This window comes from Ylistrum balloti, unplaced genomic scaffold (genome assembly GCF_031769215.1).
Source record: "Ylistrum balloti isolate Yb309-2 unplaced genomic scaffold, AGI_CSIRO_Ybal_v1 Utg370080, whole genome shotgun sequence".
NCBI lineage: Eukaryota > Metazoa > Mollusca > Bivalvia > Pectinida > Pectinidae > Ylistrum > Ylistrum balloti.
The window spans coordinates 18,499-31,633 of NW_026782117.1; the positions used below are offsets into that span (position 1 = coordinate 18,499).

The 13,135-nt window shown below is 35.8% G+C and overlaps 1 protein-coding gene across 1 annotated transcript; it reads left to right on the forward strand.

Annotated features, from left to right (window-relative positions):
• The first annotated feature begins 354 nt into the window (after positions 1–354).
• Positions 355–12,738, forward strand: LOC132549860 (FACT complex subunit SSRP1-like). The gene is made up of 6 exons (XM_060213828.1): positions 355–456; positions 2,545–2,615; positions 2,832–2,901; positions 5,710–6,018; positions 9,812–9,895; positions 10,648–12,738. The coding sequence occupies exons 1-6, from the start codon at positions 355–357 to the stop codon at positions 10,816–10,818; spliced, it is 807 nt and encodes a 268-aa protein (XP_060069811.1). The 3' UTR covers positions 10,819–12,738.
• Positions 12,739–13,135: the final 397 nt, after the last annotated feature.

Genomic DNA, 13,135 nt, shown 5'->3' on the forward strand with positions numbered 1-13,135 from the left:
ATGATTCGGTCAATTTAAAATATTTTATCATATCTGGATTGTGATTTTATTTTTATATACATGCACGTATAGTAAAAAGATTTAACAATACGTGAATAGAAATAAAAACCCGGGCGGACCTGGTATTGCAAATAACAAGATGTAAGGCGAATTGTAGCGACATCACTGATTTCTTATACCAATGACTCGGACAGATTTTGCTCCATATCTTGATTATTATATTGAAAGCCCGGGCGACCAATACATGGTTCCCGGATGGTACCGGGCGGTGGCGGACTGTGCATGGAAATCCAGGCCGTGCCGGACTGTAACTATATAACCGAGTCATATTGGAGTGGTCTCCCCTATATCAAAATGTCGGAAGGTCTTGAAGCGCAGCTAGCGGTGCTAGCGAATGAAAATGCGTTTCTGAAGAAGTATTTTTCACTAAGGAAGAAATGTGAACAACTGCAACAGGTATTTTCTTTACGCTGTTTCTAAACACTGAGTTAAAACAGCGTGAAACATGATGATTTTGGGTTAATCAATTTCGAAGAATTTGTTGTCTCTTTCCTGTCTAACTTTTAGCTGTTTCACTGTCCATGTTCAACAATAACTTGGATATTCCATTCCATAATAAAAGTTTAAAAACCACGAGATGAACCTTCAAATGGATATATTGTTTGACTACTGTTTACATTAGTCAGTACACATTTGTACACAAGATATGAAATAATCAGATCATGTAGGGAGGGTATATTTTGCGCATTAGTTTCGGACCCTTTATTAATCGTATCTCGGTAGCATTGCTACATCGATGAGTTACAACCAAATAACTTCGTTACTGATTGAAATGCCCTTTTTAAAAGATATCCATAAGTACGACCTCAAATAAGCTCGCCTAAAATGACAGACATGTGTATCGAAACGTGTCTACACTTCCGTTTCTGGTCACATCACTGACAGAGACACTTGAGTTAGTCTAACATTATCCCAGAAGTGCACTATTTTCCTAAAATCATCAATAAGAACGGAAATGACTTTTCAATGGAAACAATTGTGTCAAGAAAACGGAGGGTGCCTATGTGTGCACCTTTTCTAAAGGGTACAGATTAAAGTGTTTATTGCTTGTAATCTCAAATAATTCACATTTCTTAATGTACTTTCTTTCACACTACAAACATGAAAAATAAGGTAACAGGTCAACAACTCACCTGTTGATTCAAATTAGAATTACTATTACTTCTATCTTAACGGCCTGTCAACACATGAATGGTCATTAAGGTCGTCGACCTATTCAGATCAAAAGCAGTCATCAAAAGTGATAATTTTAAAATCATTGTTTTCACGATTTAAGATATGCATGTTTCACAGGGAAGAAATATGCAAAGAGACGTGACCAATTATTCATGGTTGATTTTTATTCACTTGATAGGTGACAACAAAATACTGGCTTCCAAGAACAGATTGATTGACTATTTTATATCTGGGAGGATATTTGATGTGCAAAAAATTGTATAAAGAACAAGTATCCAAATTTGCCTTTGAAATGAACACACATAATATAGTACTGGTTGAATAATTTCACAAATTCAATTAAAATTCAAATGCACAAATTAAAATGGCGTATATCATAACAGTACAGGTAAATAATCTGTCTGTATGTAAGTACTGTATCCAGTGTTGAAATATTTCCTTTGTCCTGAAAAAATTTGAAGAAAGGAGAACAAAGTGGTAAGAAAGTAATTTTGAAATAACACTGGACCCAGCATTAATCAGTCTTTTCTGTCGTAACGTTTCACACCTCCGAGAGTGGTGAGTGGTGTTCCTTAGGCAACAAAATTATGGATATATACATTTATGTGACAGGTCCAGATCCCTACAGGCTAGTATAGATAGGTCTCCTTTGTAATAAACAAAACACTTCAGATTTACCTGAGTATATATTTTTTGTTTACAAAATGATAGAAGATGGAAGTAATACCTGTTTTGCAGCTGACAAAAAGGCTGTTTCCCCTCACTAAAATGCGAGTTATTTTCCCAAAATGAACTATATTTTCCCAATTTATTAAGGCACTCTCTGCTGTTAAAACAAGGTAGAAAAATAACTGAATAGAGAAGTAATGAAAAATAAAATTTCCATTCTGACGGTATGAGATTTTAGATGATTCATTGCCAAGACAAAAAGTGTCATCCATTTAATTTGTATGTTTGCATAAATAATATATATTTAATGAATGTCTATATACTAAGGCTGGTCATGTGTGGTACTTTGTAACAAACACTTTAAAATATGAGTGTATAGAACTATTCTGTCTGTATCTGCATGTCCAAACTATATATTTATGTTTCAGTTAGAAAATATACTTATTTGTACTCAAGTATTTAGAAAATTTAAAAAACATATCTCACACTTATCTATAAAAAATTTCTCATCCCCAGCAGAAAAGCTGAAAATTGTTCAAATTAATAGTACCCTTTTGAAACATTCATGCTCAAAAATTTGCAGTTGTCCTTTTTTTATTTTCTTAATTATTTATTTTCTTTTTCTTGTAATCATTGCAGGCAAATGAAAAAGTTGTGAACAGGATTCAGCATGTGAAGAAACTTATCAAGAGATGGAAGAGAGAAAGAAGGTAAAATAAATGGATAATGAAATGGTAATACATTGTGTATATACAAAAGTGAAAGAACAGTTTGATTGAAATATAATTTGCAGTAAATTAATATTTATTTTGATCAAGGTAACCTATTCATGAAATGTTATATTTTGTTTTTGTTAATTTATTATACATATGACATTTTCTTCATAATTGTAATTGATATTCAAAGTGTTGACATTATTGTTTTAGATATTTAGCCAGCAAGTTAGATGAGTATGGCGACTCTTATCAGGAGACGCAAGTGCCCCTCATGTGGGAGGTAAGTTGGTATCTGATTCTTTTGTTAAAGATTTGTCAAGAAAGCACAGGTGGTCATGTAATGTGTATTGTAAATACAGTAAAACCTAACTATTAAGACCACTTTGGGGACTGGACAAAAGTGGTCTTAATAGTGAGATAGATCAGATTGACTGCTAAGAAACGTAAGTTTGTTTAAAATAAAGACTGTTTATGTACTATTAAGTAATGTACATGTATACTATTTAACAATGATAACTTGAAGTTTGTTAAACTGTATATAAAATGTTGAATTTTATGAAATGCATGTAAAACAGATAAAATTGGTTAATTGACAAGACAATATATATATACATATATGTTGTCTTGTCAATTAATATTCCTTAGTTTATATCATAATATACATGTATATTTAATATTGTAAATCAATACTAAGTTCAATTTGAATTTAATGTTAATTTTTCAAATTTTTCACGTAAATTTACAAACACATTAACTCAGTCAATATATTATACAATAAAACACATTTGTAACAACAGGAATGAAGTCACTATAAAGTCTTTCATAGCTTCATTTTTCACATAAATTTGCAAACACATTAACTCTTTTAGTGTATCACTCAGTGCAACACATTTGTCATTTTACTTTAAGAAAAAGAGTCCAGTGTACACTGTCATGAAGAAGGATCTGGACATCCTCCTCTTCCATACAGTCCTTTTTAGCGATAGCTAGTTTCATTTACATGGTGTCGTCATTGGATAATAAAGTTCATCTGAGTGTTGTTACAGTGAAAATATGTCGTAAAAAATTTGGAATAGATACATGTTTGTGTGATTGGTCAGACAATGTTGAAAGTGAAATTTAGCAACAAAAACAGTTTAAAATTCCTTAACAAAGAGTGTGTGTATGAGCGAAGGAATATCAGCTGAAAAAATGACATAATTCACAATTGGTATGCAGGGCTTCTAAGACGTTTTACAGCTTACTTACAGATCTATCAATGCATAATTAACAAACAGTAGATCACTATTAAAACATGTCTGGCACACCGTTTCACAAGGGTAGGCCAAGTTGATCTGCTACTGATGTTTACTTTGTGTAACGCCACCTGGTGACAGGGCCGGTAACCCGTGACGAAAACAATGGTCAAGATCAACACACATGCTCCCAGTTCTCTGCCCATTAGGTAAACTTTAATCACTGGTCACCGCTTGGTCATAATTGTGAGGTCAATTACCGTTAATTAGTGGTCGTTAAGACTGTAAGATGTAGTCATAATACGGAATAGCAGGGTGGTCGTGATACTGAAGCGAGTCTAAAAAAAGTGCCCATGTTAGCAGGATGGTCATAATTTTAAGGTGGTCGTTAGGTGTGGTTTCACTGTATGTACATTTTCAGATTAAAAACAAAAACAATAAATCACTACTGGTCGTAAAAGCCTGAGCAGATTTTAACCAAACTTGGTCTGAAGCATTCTTAGCGGAAGGGGTATTAATTTTTGCATTAACCATGGATCTAGTCCCTCTGTGGCTTAAGTGCAGGGCCCAATCATTCTTCAAGTATAGCATGATATTATCAAAATTAGGTCAGAAGCATGCTTCGGTGAAGGGAAAGAAGTATCGTATGAGCTGTGGGTCTGGAGCTAGAGGAGCAGGGCCCCGTGGAAAAAAATGTATTATTTTCTTAAATATCTATCTTGTTCTTCAGGAATTGCAGGATATTGTCCAGATTTGGTCAGAAGCATGCTTTCTTGAAGGAGGTTCATTATTGTATAAATGTTTTGATTCAGCCCATAGTGGCAGAAGCAGCTGGGCCCAACAAGGGAAAAAGAACAACTCTTCAAAATTATTCTCCATCATTAGGAATGATTGCATTTTGTCCAAATTTAGTCTGGAGCATTCTTGGGTGGGGGAATCAATTTATTTATGGGATCTAATAGGGGAAATTTAGAAAATTCATGACAATCCTTCGCATTCTGTAGGAATAATTGGGTTTTGGTCTGAAGGATCCTTTTATGAAGAAGAATTAGTTTTGAATAATCTTGGGTTTCTGCCCTCTTGGGTGAGGGTAAAAAAGTGGGGCCCAGTAGGGGAATTGAGCAGATTGTTTAAAATCTTTCTTCTTCTGTAGAAATACCACAATGTTGTCCCAATTTTGCCTGAAGCATGCATGGGTGAAAGGGATTCAGTTTTTTATAAACGCTGGATCTTGGGTCCCACTAGGGTGGGATGGGCATGACCAAATAGAGGAAACGGGGCAAATTCTTTCAAATCATTGAGCTATGCTTGGCTTCTGGACCTTGGGGTTGGAGGGGCAAAGCGGAATAGTTTAAGTAGAGCAAATTCTTGAAAATCCTTCTGTTGGAACTGAAGACATCCTTGGTGAAGAGAATTTACTTTTGCAAAAACAGTTCTTCTAACCTCCTTTGTGAGGAGGTGTGAGCTTATTACAGGGAAATAAGTACAGGTATTTAAAATATTTTACCTCTAGTGTTTTTTCAAATTAAGTTCTGCAAGTTCTGCAAACAAAAACAGGGTCCCAGCAGAATTTGATTATATGACAATCCAACACAGCCCCTTTTGTCGGAGTGTTAAATGTGAGTCCAGAACACAATTTCCAACATTATGATGAATCCCATGACTAAGTGATATAGTTTGACCACATAGTTATGCAGAGCCTCACAAGGAAAACATTGGTCCAGGACTCAAATATCTGAGTCCTGTAAATTGCTGCAATTAACAGGAATTTCTAAGGTCTTGATGCCTGTATAATATAAAATGAGCAAAGGAATCATTTCAAAGCAAATTATTATTGAAATATTTTCATTAAGGAGGATCAGATTTTCAAAAGGATTCGACCGACAAAAAATGGAGGTGAGCTCATTCCGGAAACAAACCCACCGAAGATCAAACAGGAGCGTCCAGTGGCTGAGATTTTATCTTCAATAAATCCAATCCTGGCTGCCCATGGAATGGCCGAAGTAGGATCCCATGGTAGTCCTACAGCAACATCTTCTGCAAAGTCAAAGAAGGGAAAGGCTGACAAGGAAAAGGACCCAAGTGCTCCTAAAAAACCAGCAAATGCCTTCCTTATGTTCTGTCAGCAGCAGAGAACAACTGTCCAGGAGACTTACTTCAAGGTCAGACAGCAGACTATCATTGCAGCCAGAATTATCCCAATTAGGCAAATGACCCAGAATTTGTATTACATATTTTGTAAAGAGGAAATTTAAGTACTTAAAAATGCAATTGTTTGAACATTGAAGGTTAACAATATATAAAATTGAAAATATGCAGATATATATGTACTTGAATCATCATCATATAATATTGTGACTTTCCATAATTATAATTAGTTTCAACTTTTTCATGTATTCTTGCAAACAGAACACATATCATGGTTCATAATTTCCCTGTACTATCGCATACAGAAAAGCTGTCATGGTTTAAACTTTCCTTGTATTCTCACACACAGAACCGCTGTCAGGGTGTTCAATTTTTCTTGTACACTGTACACAGAACAGCTGTCATGGTTCAAACTTTCCTTGTACACTGTAACACAGAACAGCTGTCATAGTGTAAACGTTCCTTGTACTAACACACACAGAACAGTTGTCTTGGTTCAAACTTTCCTTGTATTCTCACACACAGAACAGCTGTCATGGTTAAAACTTTCCTTGTATTCTCACACACAGAACAGCTGTCATGGTTAAAACTTTCCTTGTAATCTCACACACAGAACAGCTGTCATGATTAAAACTTTCCTTGTAATCTCACACACAGAGCAGCTGTGATGTTTCAAACTTTCCTTGTAATCTCACACACAGAACCGATGTGATGTTTCAAACTTTCCTTGTACTCTCAAACACAGAACAGTTGACATGTTTAAAACTTTCAGTGTATTCTCACATACACAACAGCTCTCATGGTTCAAACTTTCCATGTAATCTCACATACAGATCAGCTGTCATGGTTCAAACTTTCCATGTAATCTCACATACAGATCAGCTGTCATGGTTCAAACTTTCCATGTAATCTCACATACAGATCAGCTGTCATGGTTCAAACTTTCCATGTACTCTTGCACACAGAACAGCTGTCTTGGTTCAATCTTTCCTTGTACTCTCACATACAGAAGACCTGTCTTGGTTCAAACTTTCTATGTACTCTGGAACACAGAACAGTTGTCATGGTTCAAACTTCCAATGTACTCTTGCACACAGAACAGTTGTCTTGGTTCAAAATTTCCTTGTTATCTCACACTCAGAACAGTTGTCATGTTTTAAACTTTCAGTGTACTCTCACATACAGAACAGCTGTGATGTTTCAAATTTTCCATCTACTCTCACACACAGAACAGTTGTCATGTTTTAAACTTTCTATGTTCTCACACACACAGAACAGCTGGCATAGTGTATACGTTCCTTGTACTCACATACAGAACAGCTGTCATGGAGTAAACTTTCTATGTACTCACACACACAGAACAGCTGTCATGGTGTAATCTTTCCTTTACTCACACACACAGAACAGCTGTCATGGTGTAAACTTTCTGTGTACTCACACACAGAACAGCTGTCATTCTGTAAACTTTCCTTGTACCCATACACAGAACAGTTGTCATGGAATAAACTTTCTGTGTACTCACACACAGAACAGCTGTCATGTAGTAAACTTTCTGTGTACTCACACACAGAACAGCTGTCATGGAGTAAACTTCCTATGTACTCACACACACAGAACAGCTGTCATGGTGTAAACTTTCTACGTACTCACACACACAGAACAGCTGTCATGGTGTAAACTTTCTGTGTACTCACACACAGAACAGCTGTCATGGAATAAACTTTCTATGTACTCACACACACAGAACAGCTGTCATGGTGTAATCTTTCCTTTACTCACACACACAGAACAGCTGTCATGGTGTAAACTTTCTGTGTACTCACACACAGAACAGCTGTCATTCTGTAAACTTTCCTTGTACCCATACACAGAACAGCTGTCATGGTGTAAATTTTCCTTGTAGTCTTGCACACAGAAGAGTTGTCAAGGTGTGAACTTTCCTTGTGCTCACACACACAGAACAGCTGTCATGGTGTAATCTTTCCTTTACTCACACATACAGAACAGCTGTCATGGTGTAAATTTTCCTTGTAGTCTTGCACACAGAAGAGTTGTCAAGGTGTGAACTTTCCTTGTGCTCTCGCTTACAGAACAGTGGTCATGGTGTAAACTTTTCTTGTGCTCTTGCATGCAGAACAGCTGTCATGGTATATACTTTCCATGTCTCCGGCACACAGAACAGGGGTCATGATTCAAACTTTCAATTTACTCACACATACAGAACAGCTGTCATGGTTAAAACTGTCCATGTATTCTCACATACAGAACAGCTGTCTTGGTTCAAACTTTCTATGTACTCACACATATAGAACAGCTGTCATGGTTAAAACTGTCCATGTACTCTCACATACAGAACAGCTGTCATGGTTGAAACCTTCCATGAACTCTCACATACAGAACACCTGTCTTGGTTCAAACTTTCCTTGTACTCTCACATATAGAACAGCTGTCATGGTTAAAACTGTCCATGTACTCTCACATACAGAACAGCTGTCATGGTTCAAACCTTCCATGAACTCTCACATACAGAACAGCTGTCATGGTTCAAACTTTCCATGTACTCTCGCATACTGAACAGCTGTCATGGTTCAAACTTTCCATGTACTCTCACATACAGAACAGCTGTCATGGTTCAAACTTTCCATGTACTCTCGCATACTGAACAGCTGTCATCGTGGAAACTTTCCATGTAATCTCGCAAACAGAACAGCTGTCGTCATGTAAACATTCTGTGTACTCTCAAATACAGAACAGCTGTCATGGTTCAAACTTTCCATGTACTCTTGCATACTTAACAGCTGTCATCGTGTAAACTTTCCATGTAATCTCGCATATAGAACAGCTGTCATGTAAACATTCTGTGTACTCTCACATACAGAACAGCTGTCATGGAGTAAATTTTCCTTGTATTCTTGCACACAGAAGAGTTGTCAAGGTGTGAACTTTCCTTGTACTCTCGCTTACAGAACAGTGGTCATGGTGTAAACTTTTCTTGTGCTCTTGCATGCACAACAGCTGTCATGGTGTATACTTTCCATGTCTCCGGCACACAGAACATGGGTCATGATTCAAACTTTCAATGTACTCACACATACAGAACAGCTGTCATGGTGTAAACTTTCCTTGTACTCTTGCATACTGAACAGCTGTCATCGTGTAAACATTCTGTGTACTCTCGCATACAGAACAGCTGTCATGGTGTAAACTTTCCTTTTACTCACACAGAACAGCTGTCATAGAGTAAACTTTCCTTGTACTCTCACACACAGAACAGCTGTCATGGTGTAAACTTTCCTTGTACTCTCATACACAGAACAGCTGTAATGGTCTAAACTTTCCTTGTACTCTTACACACAGAACAGCTGTCATGGTGTAAACTTTCCTTGTACTTTCATACACAGAACAGCTGTCATGGTGTAAACTTTCCTTGTACTCATACACAGAACAGCTCTCATGGTTCAAACTGTCCATGAACTCTTGCATACAAAACAGTTGTCTCGGTTGAAGCTTTTCTTGTACTCTCACACACTGAACAGCTGTTATGATGAACCACAGACACTGACCAACATTTCAGCATGATAATGTTTTTGTAGGCAACACATCTTTATTTCTGTGCATTTGAAACATTAAAAATGAAAATTATGGATGCTGTAATTGGGAAAAGGAGATGGTGGGGGAAGTGAAATGCTTGAAGGATAGCATCAGTTGGTTGTTGGTGTATATCTATATATTTGTAATAATAGACATACAGATTATGTAAATGTATTTATATACAGTTAATACAATTCTTATAATTGATTATCACAGGAAAACAAAGAGGAAATTTCCAATCATGAGTTAACTAAAAGATTAGCTCACTTGTGGAACAGTCTTAACCTGGAACAAAAAAGGGTGAGTTGTTGTTAGGGTGAGTTGTTGTTTTAGGAACACCAATATCTTTCTTTCCAAGGCTTTGAGGGCAATTATGCCTTATGTTGTAGAGAATTAATTGTCCTACACATCCTCAGGTAAAGATCCATGGTTAAAGTTTGACAATCCCTGTGTTTGGCAGTTTGTGTTTCATAGGAATATGAGAAACTGACTGGTATATGTTGATTGTGTTCATGGGCAGGACACTTTACCCTAATTGCTCTGGGTGTCATGCAACAGCCCCTGTCTGTTGTTCAGATAAGCGTCTACCAGCTACTTAGAGGAGTTGCCCCAGATGATGCTGGTTGTTCACAGCAAATAAACCCATGAAACAAACATTCAGTGAATTCAAGGAATGTGATTGTTTCATTAGGATAATAGACAATAATCAGCAATATGTCACTGGGAATACTGCACTAAATCTATTCTGTTCGTTATGGAATCAAAATGAGTCACTTTCCTCAAACACTGCGCAATGATACTGGTACTGTCATTGCCTCTCAAGGGAGGCTTAAAAGACATGTTAGAAGGAGAAAGAGTAATTGAAGTATGCTGACAGTAATTGAAGAGGTCAAATTTAGATACTATACACATACTAAATAATTAAATGCTTAAAACTTTTCTCTGTAAAGTTACTGATGTTGTGTAACTAAGTTGTCTTTGATCTGACACCAAAGTTGAAATGAGTACCATTTTACCGGTTATGATAAATACTTATTTGTTCATGATTACAGGTATTCTATGACTTGTATGAACAGGAGAAAGAACGATATGATCGGGAGGTAAAGGAATACCATGAGCGAGAAGGAAGTTCTACAGCTGACAAAGCTGCCACAGAGGCGAGTGCTGTTGCTATGGCCACTGAGACTCACAGTGCTGTAAATGCTATCATTATGGACACTTAGAATCCCATATTTTGCAATATTTGTTGAAACTGCATCTATGCGCAATCATATTTTTGTATGGATAAAGCTTGGAAACCTGGATATTTGTGTAGACTAGTGTGAAAATAATTGCTTATATCCTGTTAACTAAATTCATTTGCAAATACATTTAGTTCTTTTATATAAAATGTGCAATACTAGTGCTTCAGCAGTAAATATATCAATGATGAACATTCTTACCTGTTATGCCATTAAGCTTTAAACCTATCTTCTGTTTACATATATGGGATCACACACTTTAATATTCATGCATCAACATCATTCAAATTGTCTTATAACAAGTGTGATCCCTTATGTAATGATTCAAACAAATTTGCAAACATATTCTGATCACCTCTCCTTTTCAAAATGCATACAATGTACAAACATCACACTAAAAGCTTTGTGTAATCTCTTCATTATTATTTACAAAAAAATTATAATACACATGGAATGTATGTATTGTGCAAGTATATATTATACACACTCTTTCCAACAATAAGTTTTTTCACTTCCAGTATTCTGGATGCTTTTTTTGTTCACAGTTTAGCATTCATAATGTTTTTGTCAGATTAAAATCTGTGTGTACCATTTACTTCAAACAATTGATACTGTAGGTAAGTACACTGATGCAAGGAGTCTACTAAGACAGAGTGACTCGTGTATGAAACGGGTAGAAATGCTTGAGTAATACCTTAAACCTAGTAATTGTGTTCAATTGTATGTAGCTTTAATGTTGTAGCTCTGACAACATTACAGCTAACAATTTTCTTATATTCGCTGTCAGCTAGTATAGGAGGAGATGGAGTATCAATATTATTACTATGATGTGTGTTGTAATGAATTGCTGTAGTTTGTATTGATGTTAAATAAATAGAAAATTAGTTTTTTCTTACCTTAGAGATTGATGTCATCATACATGTAGTTGTCATGATTTCCCTACACTTTGTAACCTGGCTGATAATTTGAGCAGCAGTTTTTGTTGTAATGAGTGTTTAGGCGTTTAATTGAAAAGTCAATAAATCAGTTCCTGTAGGACTGGTTAACTTTGCCTGCTTTTTTACCTTAAATTTTAATGTTGTGCCGAAGTAGAAAAAAGTTTGTTAAAAAAATATGAAAATTACTTTTTTGTAGTATTTTCAAAAAATATATTGTTTTCTTGTGTATTGAAACCTTCTGAATATCACACATACATTAACACCATGAAATGTCTATAATATCTTTCTTAGTATTAGAATGAAAGGTGTGGTCAATATATATGGCAATTTGACATTAGCATTGGCTTAAGTACAGAAAAGTAAGTATCGGAATTGATTTCCTATAAAATGATAGCTCCTTGACTAACACCTTGGTGGGTGTTAAAGTAGTTGTTATGTAATTCCTTCTAGTGCATTATTATGGTGCAATTCCAAAAAAATTATGTCATTAATGTGTGCACATTGTACCAACCAACATTTTGATACCACATATTACACTATTTCAGGAGAAACATTTCTTTTATGTTGAAAAATGCAGCCAAAATTCATATAAAAAGCCATTGCTTTTGAGAAAAGTACTGTTTTGGACACTTCAATTTTCATACTTCCAAAACCAGTCTATTTCTCATACTTGCTTAAAAGTTTGCCACAGATGATATCTTTCAAAAGGAGAATTCTTGGAAAAAATGAAAACTGGTAAATGTGTCATTTTACACATGTGCTTAAAAAATCCAAGAAACACTGATTTTTTTCATTTTCGATAAAAAGTGACAGCTAAATGAATGAAAGTCTGTAGGTGTTGCTATTTGACAAGGTGGTTGTTCATGTCAATTTTTATCAGTTTGGTTAACATTGCTGAATTTGACCTCTGTTCAAGGTCAGACAAATGAATTTGTTAAAATAAAGACATTTTTGTGCAAGTTTATCAATTTGAAGATTTAGTTATTAGCTTTATACAAATCTTTTGATGAAGGTCAATAAAGTGACCTTATAAGATAGATTATGTACAGTAGTAGTGAGGGGTTTTGCCTTTGTTAGTTCCGATCCATAATTTGTGGCACTTTGATAAGCTAATAAGAGATCGAACAGTTGCAGTTTGCAGCACATTACATGGCGTTTTAGTATAGAAGAAATGCTCAAGTGATTGCTTGTTTGAACTTGAGTATTGCATGGACTGGGTTAGTTTGATCTTAGTGCTGAACATGGCTCAAGGAATACAAAATGCACGCAACATGTGCACACATTTCAACGGTTCGCTTGCCCGCTGTACAGACACAGTAGTAATCTTTGACAGGGTCATCTTGATCATTTCTGTCAAACGC